Source organism: Bubalus bubalis, chromosome 1 (assembly GCF_019923935.1).
Source record: "Bubalus bubalis isolate 160015118507 breed Murrah chromosome 1, NDDB_SH_1, whole genome shotgun sequence".
Classification (NCBI taxonomy): domain Eukaryota; kingdom Metazoa; phylum Chordata; class Mammalia; order Artiodactyla; family Bovidae; genus Bubalus; species Bubalus bubalis.
The window spans coordinates 116,611,447-116,628,854 of NC_059157.1; the positions used below are offsets into that span (position 1 = coordinate 116,611,447).

At 38.0% G+C, this 17,408-nt stretch overlaps 2 protein-coding genes across 3 annotated transcripts in view; one reads left to right on the forward strand and one right to left on the reverse strand.

The window, feature by feature from the left end:
• On the reverse strand, positions 1-6,105 carry CEP19 (centrosomal protein 19). 2 transcript variants are annotated; one of them, XM_006054233.3, is made up of 3 exons: positions 5,791-6,096; positions 2,433-2,632; positions 1-1,730 (listed from the first exon to the last, which is right to left on the reverse strand). In XM_006054233.3, exons 2-3 carry the CDS (start codon positions 2,560-2,562, stop codon positions 1,369-1,371), a joined length of 492 nt encoding a protein of 163 aa, XP_006054295.2. In that variant the 5' UTR covers positions 2,563-2,632; positions 5,791-6,096; the 3' UTR covers positions 1-1,368. The 2 variants fall into 2 exon arrangements, with proteins under 2 accessions (XP_006054295.2, XP_044799192.1); XM_044943257.1 differs by lacking the exon at positions 2,433-2,632 and having other exon boundaries at positions 5,791-6,105.
• The window catches only part of PIGX (phosphatidylinositol glycan anchor biosynthesis class X), a 24,511-nt gene continuing 13,093 nt past the window's right edge, over positions 5,991-17,408 (forward strand). Inside the window, exons 1-4 of the mRNA XM_025267260.2 lie at positions 5,991-6,236; positions 6,294-6,486; positions 9,467-9,530; positions 15,894-16,035. Coding sequence (XP_025123045.1) covers positions 5,991-6,236; positions 6,294-6,486; positions 9,467-9,530; positions 15,894-16,035 — 645 coding nt within the window. The remainder of the gene's footprint in view (positions 6,237-6,293; positions 6,487-9,466; positions 9,531-15,893; positions 16,036-17,408) is intronic.

Sequence of the window (17,408 nt, forward strand, 5' to 3'; positions counted from 1 at the left end):
TGTGGTACTGTTAGTAATAGTGAAAGGGGAAACCAACCCAAGGCCAACTTTTGAAGTAGATCATCTATATCAACACAGTGAAGTAATATGCAGTTATGGTAGGAGCTCCAGCTCTGAAAGTTCTTTTGCTACCTTTGGCAAATAAACATTTGTGACATGGCCATCTTAAATCCTTGGTGATACTACTATAAGAATGATCTTTTTAATGAGACTTATACTGCTCAAGAGAGTAGAGATGGACAGGTAGAAAGAGTACTTTTTACAACTTTATTTAATGAGTACTAATTTCCTTGCAGAAAACAGAGGATTTCTACCAATTAAATAATATTCTAATATGAAGAAAGAGGTATCTATACATATATAACCGTGTACAACAAATATCTTCTCTTTGTAGATACAAACTCATTAATAGGCCTAAACTGGCAGTACTTATGTTCATTTATTATGGGTAGATTTCCCATTTTATGAAAAAACTTATTTATGAGCAGAGGTTCAGGTTTCAGAATGTCTTGAGTGTGTATTTCCTGATACTAGGGCAGGGAGAGGGACCAGAATTCCCCTGCTGTCCATCAAATTATATCCATTTGCAGCTACAGAGCATTCTACAGGGGTTCTCATCATAGAGTTAAATATATATAAAGATAATATATACAGGAATATATTAGCAGCAGGGGACCAGAATTCTCCTGCTGTCCATCAAATTATATCCATTTGCAGCTACAGAGCATTCTACAGGGGTTCTCATCTACTACAGAGTTAATACATATAAAGATAATATATACAGGATAATCCCCTGGTAATCATCATGTCCTCCAATATTATCACATTATAATTTGCTTACTGTTCCTCAAATAAAATGTTCTAATTCCTATGTCTTTCCCAATCCCCCACAACATCCCTCTTTTTTTCTTCCCAATTTCTCTAATCAAGAATCCTACCTAAGCTTCTATCCAAATACTACCATCTCAAGAGCCAGCAAAATACCACTTTGCCACTGAAGGACAAAGTCCTTCCTGACTATTCTACCCTACAGTAATCTAGGTTCTGATCTTCTCGAGCCTTTATCAAGCATTTGGAACTAATCTTTTTGCTGCCTAATACCATTAAATTAGCTTTTCACAAGCTTTTGACTTATCTTCCAACTAGACTGTAAGCTCCTTAAAGGCAGATCCCTATATTTTGTTTTCCTATATTCCACATGCACCTACATAGTAGATGCTATACATATCCCGGTTTGGAAAAGTAACACTGTCAATCCAAATGTGACCTAATACGTACAGTGTTCTTTAAAGATTTTTCTACAATCAATCTATGGTCTTGTGTAAATATGCATTTACTCAATAATTTTTTTTCCCCAGTTTTTGGTTATCAGAACTCTTCAGCTGACTCTGTGTCCCAGCCACAGGACTGTAGCTGTTCATCCTGTGGGAACTCCACTTCAATATCATAGACAAAATTTGGATCATCCTTTTTCTTCTGATTTTTCTCAAAAAGTTCATCCATGATGCTCTTCCTTTTGGCAAGTTCCTTGTCATCTAGTTTGTTCAGGTCTTCCTCAGGATCAATGGTTGTTTCCCGTTGAATCTGTTCCATTGTTTCTGCCAGACTCTGCCCCCACAAGTTACCTCGTAAAAAGCTGAATAACTTCTCTAGCTGCTTCAGGGATACCTGTTCCAGGTAACCCTTGTGTCGTGGATTATTCTTTAATTGTTCAGCAGCTCTGTTGCAATCTAGGAGCAAGAAACAAAACTATTACACCACACACACCACAGACTACTAAGGCCCCGCAGATTACTGAAAGCATTACCTATCATTACAGTCAAGTAGCCAAGTGGCTTTTGGGAATGAATTAAGTTACAGACCTATTTCTTTACATCCAGCTTTGAGTGTGATGGGGGAAGGATCGATATATTTTTTATTTCTGTAACTTAAAATCACTTTGAGGAGATGTTAAGTATTTCCAACTGTAGAAAATGTCTGAGAAGAAAAAGTAGTATTACAGCTTTAGATATTAGAATTGGTACTAAGGAAATATCAAGACTACAAATTAAAAAACACATTTGGAGGAGGAGAAGGGAATTAATATTATTGTATAATGCTATCTCATTTAACCCACACTGCCCAGGGATGGAGGAGCCTGGTGGGCTGCCGTCTTTGGGGTTGCACAGAGTTGGCCATGACTGAAGCAACTTAGCAGCAGCAGCAGCAGCTGACCTGAAAGGATTATCAATTTCCTTTAACAGATTAGGAAATGGATGCTCAACAAGATTAAGTAATTTAATCAAATTTACACACCCACTCTGACAGTCATGACTTGAACCTTGGTCTGTCTAACTGAAGGCCATATCACTCCATTACATGAGACTCAAACCGTTCTTATAAACTGACTCAGATAATAGTTATGATAAGAGGCAAGATAAAACATAAGATACCTGAATACTTGGAAAAGTTTCGGACTGGCATGATGCGCTGGCGACTTTTCCCCTTAATTTCATTCTCGTAGATTAAGATAATAGCCGGAGGCTGGAACCTAATTCCACATTTTTTGGCAGTGCACATCATTCTCACATATACTTCATGGTAAATCAGAGGAAATCTGATGACAATGTGTTAGTCACATAATGACTTCCTGCTAAAGGGGAAAAAATGTTAAGTGTTGGGTAAATCACATCCCTCCCTGCTTTTCCTCCCGGGTAAATCTGGCTCTAGTCCAGTTCTGGAGATACATGGTCAGTTCAAGTTCAGTATTTCAAGAGCTATCTTGAAAGTTCAGTTTGGCCCTGGGTTATCCTTAATCTGTAGAATCCCTGGTTCATTGAGGGATGTAGGCTGGTTCACACCTGAGCCTAAAATGCAGTTCAGTTTGGATCTCTTAGTGCACTGTACTTTTAATCAAAGACTGTAGGAACCCCTCCCTGACTCTGCCCAAGAATCAACTTACAGGATCTTTTTTTGTTTACCAATTAAACAAGTATGTACAAGCACCCTCAGTGCCAAGGTACTAAGAGTTTTTTAACTCTTAAATGCATTATGTCCTGACAGGTTCCCCAGACCAGACCTCCCCGTCCTGTACTCATTCTACTCATTGAGGTATTTTTTGTTTGTTTGGTTTTTCACTGCACTGGGTCTTCACTGCAGTGTCTGGGCCTCTCTTAGCTGCAGTGCACAGGTATGTAGGCTCCTAAGTTCCCTGACCAGGGAGCAAACTTGCGTCTCCTGCGTTAGAAGGCAGATTCTTAACCACTGAACTGGCAGGGAAGTCCTTCATTGAGTTACTTGCTTTTTTTTCCCTCACTGAGTTTTTGGTAACTACTTATTTAATCACCTATCTTTTCCCCTTCTATTCTGTATGCTCCTTGAGGGCAGGAAACATGTCCAAAGTTCACCACACTATCCCCAACACAGTATCTGGATTAGGTATTCCATTGTTTGATTCAGTGTATCCTGTACATTCTCTAAGTGTTGACAGTCTAGAAGTCTGATCAAGAAGGCAGACCTGATGCAGAATCAGCCTTCACATTTTCAAGGCAATAAAGCTTATATGGCTTTTATTTCAACTTATTTGTCTCACTACATGATGTTTTCTCAGTTACAAGAAAAAGTCATTTTAAAGGTTAATATTTTTCATTCCCTCTTCTCTGCTCTCAATGCAAAAATATATTTAATTATAGGGAATGCTTTAGACGTGACTATGGTATTCTCAGGAAGATTTGCAAATGTCAAAGAATCTAGAAGTAAAGTAGCAAAGGGATGATACCTTCATAAATTCAGTTCTGCCAGAGAATCACAATAGAAACAGGACTACTTGATAGATATTTATGGTAGAGTTGGGAGGGGGGGAGGAAGAAACTTACAAAATAATAATCATCCCTGATTGCTTCCAGTCTTTTTTGTAGGCATAGTTTTAATATGTTTTTATATTGATACATACTATTTCCTGTCTTTTAAATATTTTAAAAACTTATTTTGCTGAAAGTGAAGTTGCTCAGTCATGTCCAACTCTTTGCGACTCCATGGACTGTAGCCCAACAGGCTTCTCCATCCATAGGGTTTTCCACACAAGAATACTGGAGTGGGTTGCCATTTCCTTCTCCAGGGGAATCTTCCCCACCCAGGGATTGAACCCAGGTCTCCGCCTAAAGCAGGCAGATGCTTTACCCTCTGAGCCACCAGAGTGGATTTACAATGGTGTGTTAATTTTTGCTATAAAGCAAAGTGACTCAGTTATAAACATATATACACATATACATTCTTTTTATATTTTTTTCCATTATGGTTTATCACAGGATATTGAATATAGTTCCTTGTGCTATACAGTAGGACCTTATTATCCATTCTATATATGACAGTTTGCATCTGCTAATCTCAAACTCCCAATCATCCCTCCCGCAAACCCCCTCCCTCTTCGCAGACACATTCATTCTCTATGTCTATGAGTCTGTTTCTGTTTTGTAGATAGGTTCATTGGTGTCATACTTTAGATTTCACATACACTATATTATATGGTATTTGTCTTTCTCTTACTTCACTTAGTATGATAATCTCTAGGTCCATCCATGTTGCTTCAAATGGCATTATTTCATTCTTTTCTATGTCCTGTCTTTTAAATTTAACAACCCATGTAATTTTGTCTTTAAATGCAAACTTAATGTCATTCTAAAATGCAAACTTATATTATGACTGCAAATGTTTTATTCTATGGATATACCATAATCTATATTATTCAGCTCTTACTGTTGGATTGAGAATTTTTATACTTAGGAAATGGATCATATATAAAGAACAGCTTTGTCAAATTATTGTATTCTGTCTCTGATTTGATGCAGTGATCCCATCCCACCCCTTCTTTCTTCTTTTCCTTCTCCTCCTCCTTCTTCTCCATCTTTTTCCTTTCCTTCTTTTTTTTTTTTTATAAAAAACAAATACTTCCCCCAGTTTGCCTCACTAAAATTTGATAGTAAACTTTCTAGAAGATCCTAGTGAGCACAATATAAATTCCACACACTCATGTGACTGTATTAATAAATAATGCATGCAAGTGATGCTCAATAATGAAGTTTTATGACTACACTCTTTTCTTTCTTTTTAAAATTAAACTTTTATTTTTACTAAAGTATTGTTTGTATTCTGTTTAAAATGTAACATAATTTTATGAGGCTCATAATAAAGAACTGCTGTCCTCTCCTGGTCCCCTTTCCATAGGTAATCAGTTTCAAATCTTTTAAATGTTTCTTCCAAAATCTATCTCTATATTTCTTAACAGCATGCTTATATTGCTATATTGAAGTTTAGGTAGTATCCAGGTGGCAGTAGTGGTAAAGAACCTGCCTGCCAATGCCAAAGACACCGGAGACACGGGTTTGATCCCTGGGTCAGGAAGATCCCCTGGAGAAGGAAATGGCAACCCACTCCAGTATTCTTGCCTGGAGAATCCCATGGACAGAGGAATCTGACGGGCTACAGTCCATGGGATCGCAGAGTCGGACACGACTGAAGCGAAATGAGCTCTGACATCTCTCGTCTTTAAGACATCCATCCTAGGGCCCTCCATTCTGCTCCAATCTGCACCTGATACTCTTCAGGTCTGCTTACATATTCAATTCATGAAGACAGACGACACATTTACCAAGTTTTTCTTCTAGACATTAATACTTTCCTCCCCAGGGATCAATGACTAGCATATCTTGCCAAGCATCGCCCACAGCATCTAAGAATGTACGGATTTTGCCATCAGGTAGACGATCCTCTCCCTATCCATGCCCCTCACTAGTGCAAGGCTGACTTTCTTACCCATAGAGAAGTACAGAAAATGCATCTTCTGCAGGTCAACGTCTAAAACCTGTCCACCAACCGTAGTGCACCTAGGAGCACTTAACTTTAAGGCCAGGCAAAGCCTGGCGCTGCAGAAGACGACGACAGCTACAGCTTCGCAGACGTGACTGTAGGGTGACTTCTCCGGCAGGAAGATACCTGCATCGGCAAATACCTGGATGGAGGAGAATGCCGGGAGCTTGGGAGGCGGTTCCCAGGACTGCGTGCGGGGTTCAGTGTCAGACTCGGGGTCTACGGAGCTGTCCCAGAGCAACAGCCCTGGTGCACGTTACTGCGCTTGCGCCACTCCTCGCTCCGCCCCCAACCGTGAGGGCGAGGGGCGGGGCGACGAAGGGGCTGGAAGACGGCCTACAGCTCTCCCGGAACATTTAGGGGCGGGGAGCCCGGAAACTGCAGGATCGCAGGCGTGCGCGCAGCGAATCTTCCTTCCGGGTCCCAAACTCCCTGACAGTGCGCTCTAGGAGCAGTGTGAACCTTGTGCACGTTCCTCTGATCGCATTTTATCCCCGCGTGCTCTTCTGGGGCGCGCGTTCTCCGGCGTCCTGGCTGCCCCAGCGGTGGCCGTCAGGGCAGTGGCCTGGCTGCTTCTCTGGGAGGCGGCTTGGTTCACCTGCTCGCCAGCCACAACGTTCAACAACACCCACTTCGTCTCCGGTAAGGGGCGGAGCTGGGCCTCGGGAGTGGGGCGGGGTTAAGGTATGAGAGGGTGGGGAGCACTCGAGGTTCCCGAGACCTCTCAGTTCGTCCCTTTGCAAACGTGCTTCTCGCGACCCTAGAACTGTAGGGTGAGTGAAAGTGAAGTGAAGTTGCTCAGTTGTGTCCGAGTCTTTGCGACCCCATGGACTATATCCCACCAGGCTCCTCCGTCCATGGGATTTTCCAAGCAAGCATACTGGAGTGGGTTGCCATTTCCTTCTCCAGGGGATCGGGAATTCCCGACCCAGGGATAGAACCCAGGTTTCCCGCATTGTAGGCAGACGCTTTACCGTCTGAGCCACAGGGATGTAGGGTGAGTAGCAGGAGGTAAAAAACAAAGGCTGCAACTTCCTGGACCTCCCACCGCCCTCGCCTTCATTCTTTGTGACCAGTCCTGGTTCTCTGGAGAGGCAAGCTTTATCTTTCTGAGGAGGGACTGGCAGCACTATTACTAAAACGTTGTGAAGTACAGCCGTGAAGCATTTTGGGGTGCTCTTGGGATGCATGAAGCTTCTGACCACTGCGGTACCAACAGAGCCTAAGTGCCCTGTGAGGTGTGAGAACCCCAATCTAAAATACCTACACTCGGGGAGCGTGGAAAGGGGAGGACGACTAATTTTGTTTTACAAACATGTTTGATAATAAACTGGATTGGGCTAGGGTTTCTTTATGACTCTGGGCTGGGCGAGCGAGTCGATTCACTTCTTTGTGCTCAAGTTCGTGGGCAGAAGTGCTATGCTAGGTGCTGTGAATCCAGCCCTCGTGGAGCTTGCAATGTAGTAGGGGAGATGGGTAAGTGCAGTAGTAGTTACAATAAAGTGATAACGTTTGATAGGGAAAGAAAAGTCAGTACACACACACCAGGAAAACCTGTACGGGAGCTGTCTTTAAAACCATAATATTAGATTAGTATCTGTCCATCAGTGTACTTCTGCTTTTGTGTGTTTATATATTAGGTTCTCAAATTTATTTGAAGAAGGAATTATTAGGCCAAAAATAATTTTCAAACAACTGGGCTTATTGATAACTAAAGACTTTACAGCAATTTGTAAAGGGGGTCAATTTCCAGAGCCAATTCAGGCCACAAAAACCAAATAAAGTAAAATTTAAGAGTAAAATCTTGAAAGTGAATTCAGATGCAACAAATTCATTTTGAAAATGGTACCTTTGCTTTAAAAATCATAAATAATCTAGTATCTAGTATTTGCTATACTGTTTGTAAATTAGCTTTTCTATCATCCCAAGATAAATGAAATTTACCATTTTCTAGTCTATACTCCATAGAATTTAAGCCTGTTAACCTGACCTTTTTTCTAATTTAATTTATAGGCAGATATAAACCCTTCCCCCACCTCTGTTAAAATTAAATATTGAAGAAATGTCTGAATTTTTACAAGAGATATTCTATAAGTTATTTGTTTGGGAAAGGATGAGATGCTTCTCCAAAGTAATTAAGGATTTTGTTAAATAGCAAGAAGAGCTGAAATACCTTAGGCTTTAAAAGTCAGGCAAATCTTACTTCTAATCAGTGACTTACCTAGTTGTATGACCTAGACAGTTAGTATTTATGTCAGAGTTTACTCCTGTGTTGGAGAAGGAAATGGCAACCCACTCCAGTATTCTTGCCTGGAAAATCCCATGAATGGAGGAGCTTAGTAGGCTACAGTCCATGGGGTTGCAAAGAGTCGGACGCGACTGAGTGACTTCACTTTCACTTTACTCCTGTGATGGAGAGGTAAATGGCACCCCACTCCAGTGTTCTTGCCTGGAGAATCCCATGGACAGAAGAGCCTGGTGGGCTACAGTCCATGGGGTCACAGAGAGACGGACATGACTAAGTGGCTTCACTTTACTCCTGTGTACAAATGGCAGTAATTTTGCTGGCCTATTTCTCTAGATCATGAAAGTTAAGATACATGTGAAAACCCCAAGTAGAGAATCTGTCATATAAGTATTATTTAATAAATGTTATCTTAAAAAAAAATAAATGTTATCTTTCATAGTTTCCCCCTTCCTTCCCTCTCTGTTATATTTCAAATCTTTCCTTTCCACTTCATTTTTTGGGGGTCTTCTCAGGAATACATCTAATGGAATTTACAACATACAGTAGTGTATGGTTTTTCTGTGTGTTTGTTTTAATGTTCTCACACATTTCCAGCTTTTCAAAATGGAGCAAAATTCCATAGCAAGGTGCCTGGGCTGATTTTGTAATCATTAGTAGCTAAATTTTTAAATTTTATGAAACTGACACTGAGTAACAGTTTTAAGGTGTAAATTCTGCATGGAGTAAAATTAGTGAAATTTCGGGTTATTCTAAGTTTATAAAAGAACCCTTTGAACCTTTGAAAAGCCTCTACTTTTTGTCTTTTCTTTAAACCTTGTCATTGTCTACACACTGCATAAATGTACCTTCTTCTTTTTTCTACTTGTGAATGATAGAATATAGAAGTTGCCAATTTGTATCTGATACTCAGTTTCAGTGAGCTAGGATTAAAATTGAGGTTTCCTGGCTCTTTCGCTGTTCTGTTCTTTTTGATGTCCAGTGATCACCTGAATAAAGTAATATAAATAACAAACACTTACACAGAGTGGGTGCCCTGTGGTTGACCCTGTTCCAAGTGCTTCTACGTATATTAAATTCTCATGACAACTAGCAATGAAAGAAACTGTCTTCTTCAATGTCACACAGCTATTAAGTGACAGACTGTTGTTTGAAATTAGCCAATCTAACACCAAAGTCAAGGCTTTTAACCCCTATGCTACACTAGAAATAGATTTATATGTAGCACAAATTGCTTAAGTTTTAAGGGTGTTTGTTTTATTTTAGGTTGGTTAGATTTTCCAATCAATTAAAGTCTATTCAAATAATTATTTTCTAATTATTTAAATATTCTTTCATTGAGTATTTTATTAAAAAAAAGTCTTTTCATTCTTACAGGCATAAGGGTCACTTGTTCTGAAATTATTTTGAGACAAGAAGTTTTGAAAGATGGTTTCCACAGGTAAGTTGCCCATTGACTTACATCAAAATACAATTTCATGTAATCTAAAATAAAAAATTAATAGCTGAAAAATGGATAAACTAAAAAAAAAATCACTTGCATTCTTAAAGTTATAACTGACAGATAAGCGGTTCATAGTTTGAAACAATGATTAAAATAACAGTGGAGAAGAGAAGGAGAAAACAAACATTTATTATTTACTGTACATATCTATTATTTATTTATATAGACAGAAGCTATATATACATATTCCATTTAATCTTCACAATGGTTGTAAGGTAGATGATACCTTTCTTGTATTTCAGATGAGGGAACTAGGGCTCAGGGACTTTAAGTAGAGTTTAGAGTGGTAGATCTCTGATGGAAATTTAGGACTATCATACTTCAAAGCAACAGTCTCATGTACAAAGATACCACCCTAAATCACTATTTCTGATTTACAAAACTTGGTTCCAAAGCCCAAACTATTTCCAAAATAGAAACTATTCTCAAAAATGAATATTGCCAATATTGAAGATATTTAAAAGACTGGTTAAAAGTTGTGGAAGCTGTTCCATACGAGATTCCCAAACTTTAAAACCTCTCAAAGTGGTTACTTTGAAGTTATTGTCAGATATTTGATTTATAAGTTCTGATACATTTATTTTTTAAATCATTTATGATTTTTTAAATCATTTTATGATTTAAAATGATTTTTAAATCATTTTATACATCACCTTAAACTAAAATACCTCATTCTCCTCACTCTTCAATTTTAGGCTGCATGTGAATGGCTAGGAGGTATAGTAGAAAGAACTTGGTTTTTCTGTTTGTTTGCTTGTTTTTAATTCAAATAAATTTGGACTAACAATGTAGCTCTATTATTTAGTATATGTGTACCCTTAGTCAAGTTACTTAAGTCTTTGTTACCTTACTGATGAAATTAGATAATGAAAGTATTTCCTTATTAGGGTTGTTAGGATTAGATCAGAGAATATGTGGCAAGTTCCTTAATGCAGTGCTTGTCACATAGCACTACAGGACAGGATAGAAATTGTTGGTCTCTGGGAACTGTATTCTGGCCTGGAGAATTATGTGTACTTATAGTCCATGGGGTCGCAAAGAGTCGGACATGACTGAGCGACTTTCACTTTCTATTTCTTTTATAGAGTTACTGGATGAGTGGATCAGAGGATACTATTGTTGTAGTGTATTTGATTTTCTACAAGTCTTTTGGTTGAAATTTATGTGTTCTATTTGTGAGCAAAATGAAGAATGTGAACTGGAAGGTAATACAGGTGAATAACTTTGTAAAGATTAACTAATACATCCAACATGTTTTGGTTGGTTGATTGATTGAATGTCATCTTGGAGGGAGGTCTTGAAGATCTGTCTTTTAAAATATATGTTTTTTCTGATGATAAGATGTCGCATGTTAACTGTTGTTCTGTCGCTAAGTTGTGTCCAGCTCTTTGCGACCCCATGGACTGCAGCATGCCAGTCTTCCCTGCCTTAACTATCTCCTGAGTTTGCTCAAACTCATGTCCATTGAGTTGGTGATACCATCCAACTATCTCATTCTCTGCCGCCCCCCTCTCCTCCTGCCCTCAATCTTTCCCAGTAAAATATTGAAACAGCCCTTTCCTTTCAAAGGGGGAGAAAAGGAAAAAATTTAACTGTTTTAGTAACTATACATTTGCATACTTTTAAGCAGCTCTTTAAGTATTACAAATGAGTAATAAACATGGTTGGATGACATCACTAATTCAATGGACATGAGTTTGAGCAAACTCCAGAAGATAGTGAACAACAGGGAAACCTGGAATGCTGTAGTTCATGGGGTTGCAAAGAGTCGGACATGACTTAGCAGCTGAACAACATGGAAACTACAATATATTACCCTACTTATAGCACAGCTGAAGATGGACTTTAAAATAAGTTTGAATGTTAGTAATTGTCAGTGTATTGACTATTATCTCCAGTGGGGGCAAAAGCTCCTTCTCTGCCACTAAACAACAAAACCTATGTAATGGCTAGCAGTGATTAAACAGAATCACAGACACCTGATTTATTTCAGTTTTGTTGATAAGCTCACATGTCTGAGGGGACATGATTCATTAAATGCATTTATCATTTTTCATATTCCTAAAACAAGATGGGTTTACATTTGATTTTTCATTTGAAAAATAATAGGTCTGGCTATAGTTTAGATGCTATTGATATTCAGTTTTTTCCCCTTAAAGATACGGGACTATTTTCTTTTGAATAATTTGTTAGAATGTGGAACATACACTTTAAATATAGATACTAGGAAAAATTACTGTTAGCATGAATACTGTGGCTAAGTATAAGTATCTTTAGACTCTCCTTCTAAATAAAGAATGTTTCTGGAGTGTTCCAGATCTTTTTCATAGAACTGTGGATTCTGATTCACTTTGGGTCCAGTCACTTGTCTATGTCTCTGGTGATGAGAAATGATTCCCCCTAATGTGCCAGTGAAATAGGTGAACACACAGCTCTCATTCTCTCTGTCTGTTTCTGAAATATTAGTAAGGGGCACATACATGTTATTAAAAATGAAGTTCAAAACACTTAAAATAATTCTGTATTAGAAACTTGACTCTATTATAAGTCATACTAAACTTGTTTAAGGCTCCAATACCCCTGCTAACATTTAGAAAGCAGAAGAATATTCTACCTAACCACTGACCCCTGGCTGACTGTAATGGGTTCAGTAAGGTCTGCTGCTCTTGCTCTGGCAGAATTTGGTCCTGGATTCTGTAGTTCATTCCTTGGCAACTTTTTAGCTATTACTGTGAATATTTTATTTACATTCATTGTTGTTTGAGATGATGTCTTCATGATACCTTGTCATTTGCACAGGACTGTGCTTCCTGGAAATCTCAGCCCATTTTTTCTAGCTCGACCTACTTTCCTGGTAAAGTTATGACAGTGTTAGGACTCACTTCTCTCTGAAGTAGTTTAACCTAGTTTTTTGTTCTTACAAAGGACTCCTCATTTGCAATCCCTGGTGGCTCAGACGGTAAAGTGTCTGCCTACAATGCGGGAGACCCGAGTTCAATCCCTGGGTCAGGAAGATCCCCTGGAGAAGGGAATGGCAACCGACTCCAGTATTCTTGCCTCCCCTGCCCCAAAAAAGGGGCTTGAAGAAATATAGGTTGATTCCCTGGTGGCTCAGACGCTAAAGCGTCTACCCGCAATGAGGGAGACCCTGGTTCGATCCCTGGGTCGGGAAGATCCCCTGGAGAAGGAAATGGCAACCCACTCCAGTATTCTTGCCTAGAAAATTCCATGGATGGAGGAGCCTGGTGGGCTACAGTCCATGGTGTCGCAAAGAGTCAGACACAACTGAGTGAGTTCACTTTACTTTACTTTTTATGCAACTAATGGCTGCCGGTACTCCTCCATAGTAATTGTTGCTAGGCTGTGATAATCATTCTTGACCAATTGTATCCCATGTCCCACATTTCATGCAGCTTAGGAAAACAGCCTTAGTGGTACTCTCTTGAAAGTCATGAAGTTGGCCCTTCACAAAGTGAAGCACCAGGCTTGATTTGCCAACAGCAGGCTCTCCCAGAAATACTAGTTTGAACTGGCATATTTTATTTCCAGTATTGATCCCTTGGGTTTTGTTGCTCCTTGATTAACCATGTTCATATTTGAAAGAAGTCCCTAATTTCAGTCTCTTACATCAATTTCCAGGTTGCAGGGTGTCAGTTTTTCTTTCTGGAGGTAAAGAAACCTGAGGCCATACAAGCAGGTCTGTGGGACCAAGGCTACCTGGCAGCAGATCCCAGGCATAGTCTGAAGGACAAGAGAGGCTGAGGCTGTGGCTTGGAGGAGGCCGTAGCTCCTCCTCCTGTTGAGTCCCAATTTAATGCCAGGTTGTTAAGAGACCATATTTGCTTGATTTTAGTTCTTTTAAACTTTTAGAGACTTTTTTTAATGCTCAGCATATAGTTTTTCTTATGCACTTAGAAAGTTCTATTACTATAATTGTCAGTTAGATCAACTAAATTGAAGGTTGTTCATGTTTTCTGTATCTTTACTGATTTTCTCTCTACTTGTTCTATCCATTACTGAGGGAAGGGTATCAAAATCTTTTGCTGTAATTGTGGATTTGTCTGTTTATCCTTATAGTGCTACCTGTTTTTACTATGATGTAAAATACAGGAATCTTTGAAGCTCTGTTATTGGCTGCAGACAGTTATATTTTATATATAAATTATTGTTATATTTTATTTTCTTGTTATATTTTCTTGATGATTGACCCTTTTATTTTTGTGTGGTATTCTTCTTTATCCATGGCAATATTCCTTGTCCTAAAGTCTTCTTTTTCAGTATTATTATAGCCACTCTCAGTTCAGTTCAGTCGCTCAGTTGTGTCCGACTCTTTGCGACCCCATGAATCGCAGCACGCCAGGCCTCCCTGTCCATCACCAACTCTCAGAGTTCACTCAGACTAACATCCATCCAGTCAGTGATGCCATCCAGCCATCTCGTTCTCTGTCGTCCCCTTCTCCTGCCCCCAATCCCTCCCAGCATCAGAGCCACTCTATAGTATTGTTATTAATATTTGCATACATTTTTCCATCCTTCTACTTTTATCTGTGTTTATATTTGCCATTTCTTGTAGACAGCATATAGTTAAGTGTTGCTATTTCATCCAATCTGTCAATCTCTATATTTTAACTGGAGTGATTAGACCATATACTTTTAATGTTAATATAGATTTGGTTGGTTTGGTTTAAATTTACTCATCTTGCTACTTCTTTTCTATATTTTTTTCTATTTGTACCATCTAATCTTTTTTCTTGCCTTATTTTGGATAAATGGAATATTTTTAGATCATTCCATTTTATCTCCATTTTTGGCTGATTAACTATACCTCTCTCTTTTTAAAAAATTAGTTGCAGACCCAGAGGGATGGAATGGGGAGGGAGGAGGGAGGGAGGAGGGTTCAGGATGGGGAACACATGTATACCTGTGGCGGATTCATTTTGATATTTGGCAAAACTAATACAATTATGTAAAGTTTAAAAATAAAATAAAATAAAATAAAAAAATTAGTTGCTTTAGGGTTTACAATTTTAACTTATCACAGACTACCTTCAGATAATACTGTTTATACCATGAATAATGCATGAATCTTAGAGCAGACTAGTTCATTTCTTTCTCCTTCCCTTTATGCTATTCTTGCCATACGTTAATTAACTTTATGCTTCTTTGCTTATATTATAAACCTGCCATATATTGTTGTTACTTTTGCTCTGATCAGTCATATATTTTTTACACTATTATTTATTTTAATTGTGGTAAAATACCTGTAACATAAAATATGCTGTCCTAACCATTTTAAATTATACACTTTAGTGGCATTAAGGACATTCCCATTGTTGTGTTACCATTATTACTAACTATCCACAGACTGCTCTTCATCTTACAAAACTGAAACCTGTCCCTCTTAACAGTAACTCCTCATCCCCATCCCCCAACCACCTGGCCCTGGCAACCGCCATTCTACTTTCTATTTCAGTGGGATCTCTGCTGAACTCTTTGGTTTCTATCCTTTGGTTGGTGGAATGCAGTGTCTTTGTGAAATTTCAGAATTTCTTATCTTTCAGTTCCTTGGTAATTCCTTGTCCAGTCTTGTGGAGTTACATATTACTCATGTTTATTTTAGTACTCAATAAAAATTCAGGGGGACTCCAATTCAGACTTCTAGAACTCGTTGTACAAGGATACTTCCTCTCTGGAACGTAGTGCTGTGACTTCTAGCTGCTTAATCCTCCCTTATCTTCTATCCCTGTTTTCTCACTTAAGCAAAACCACCGTGCTTTGGACCTCCTTCTCTGCACTTGGTCCAAAATAAGCCTCCAGAGAGAAAGCTGAGACAATTGTACATTTAAGTTTATTATATAGGTTTATTTTAGATTAATACTTGTGGTATGGTATGAGGTAGAGGTCACAGTTCAGTTTTTTCTATATAGGTACACAGTTGTTTCAGCACTGTTTGTTGAAAAGATAATCTTTTCCCCATCAAATTATATTGGCACCTTTATTTTTAAAAAGTGTGTGTCTGTTTCTGGACTCCATCCTTTCCCATTGATGTTTGTCTAATAGGATACCCTAATAGGATACTGTGACTATGACATGAATTTATGAAAGATCTAATGAGTGATTCTGATGTGATATTTCATTTGACTTTATGATCTTCTTTTGAAAAACTAATTTGAAATATAATATTTGTACTAATTTAAATATAAGCTTGTTATATTATATTAGCTTGTTTAAAAATTGAATGAATTCTTGAGAAAAAAAAATTGAATGAAGATATTTACTTAAAACATACTTGTCTTACAGAGACCTGTTAACAAAAGTGAAATTTGGAGAAAGCATCGAGGACTTACAGACCTGCCGACTCTTAATTAAACAGTACATCCCAACAGGACTTTTTGTGGATCCGTATGAGTTGGCTTCATTACGAGAGAGAAACATAACAGAGGTACAACTGTTAGAGGGATTTTTTGAGAGGGAAATTATTGTAGGAATATTGTAATTGGATTAAGGCAAAATAGATAAGATGACATTGTAGTATTTTTTAATTCATTTTGTTAAGTATATGTAAAAGATAGGATGGGAGTATTCTTTAAAAAGTGAGTGAAACTTGTCATACTTGTCTGTAATAAGTAAGCTAAAATGACGATTATATTAAAGCTTGTCTTTGAAAAGATTAGTGGTTAATAAATACTGCTTCAACAACAACTTTGTTAAAATTTGACATATACCCCAACATCTGTATAATTTGGGTATAGGAGGAAAGGAAACAAATATTTATTGGATATCTATATAACAGGTTTTGTTTTTTTTTTTAAGGAAGCAAGATAAAATTAAGCATTATAAGAAAGATTATGTCCCATACCCTTTACACAGATTAATCTTTACAGCATCCTTGGAAAGATTCCATTTTCTAGGTAAGGAAACAGGCACAAAGGGTCCAAATAACTTATCCTGGATCACATAGGTAAATGGAAAAGCCAAGAAATGAATCCAGGATTGTCTAATTGCAAAGTTGTTGTTCTTTTGGGAAATAAATCTTACTCCTTAGTTAAGAGTTTGCCTAACTTTGATAAGAATCCCCAGGGGGTATTTTTGGTGCAGATTATTGTCTTTCTGAGAAAGCTTAATTCAACAAATCATATTGGATCCCCAAATCTCTTAATGACTGAAGTGATTCCTATTAAGAAATTTGGGGGAACTGTTTTAGTTCATTCTATATATGAATTTGAAAAAGGCAAAATACACTTGGATACACTTGGAGTCATTTAGGATGGTGGTTTATTTCTAATTGTGATTTAGTCTGATTTCTTCACCTGTTTTATTTACATTTGTTTTTGAGTAGGTAATTATATCCTCATGATTTATAATTCAGGGAGTATAAAAAGTATACAATGCTAAGCTTTCACCTATTTTAACCCCTCGTTACCATTTCTTCCTATTTCTGTTTTTGTGTCTGTATGGCAGTTTAGGTACATATGTTCACATATATGGCAGTTTAGATACGTATGTGAGAAGATTCCTTTTTTTTGTTTGTTTCTTTTTTTCACTGAACATGAATTCTGAATGAAGCTTTTTAATTTTTACACAATATGTTTTGCGAATTTCCTGGTGGTACAGTGGTTAGGACTCCACACTTTGACTGCCAAGGACCCAGGTTCAGTCCCTGGTCTGCGAATTAAGATCCTGCAAGCTGAATGGTACAGCCAAAAAAAAAAAGTACATTTCAAATTTAAATACAGTTCTTGGCTTGTACTGACATGGATTGGAATCATATTTAAATTTACTTAATAAAATGATCTACCATGTTTTAAGAAAGTG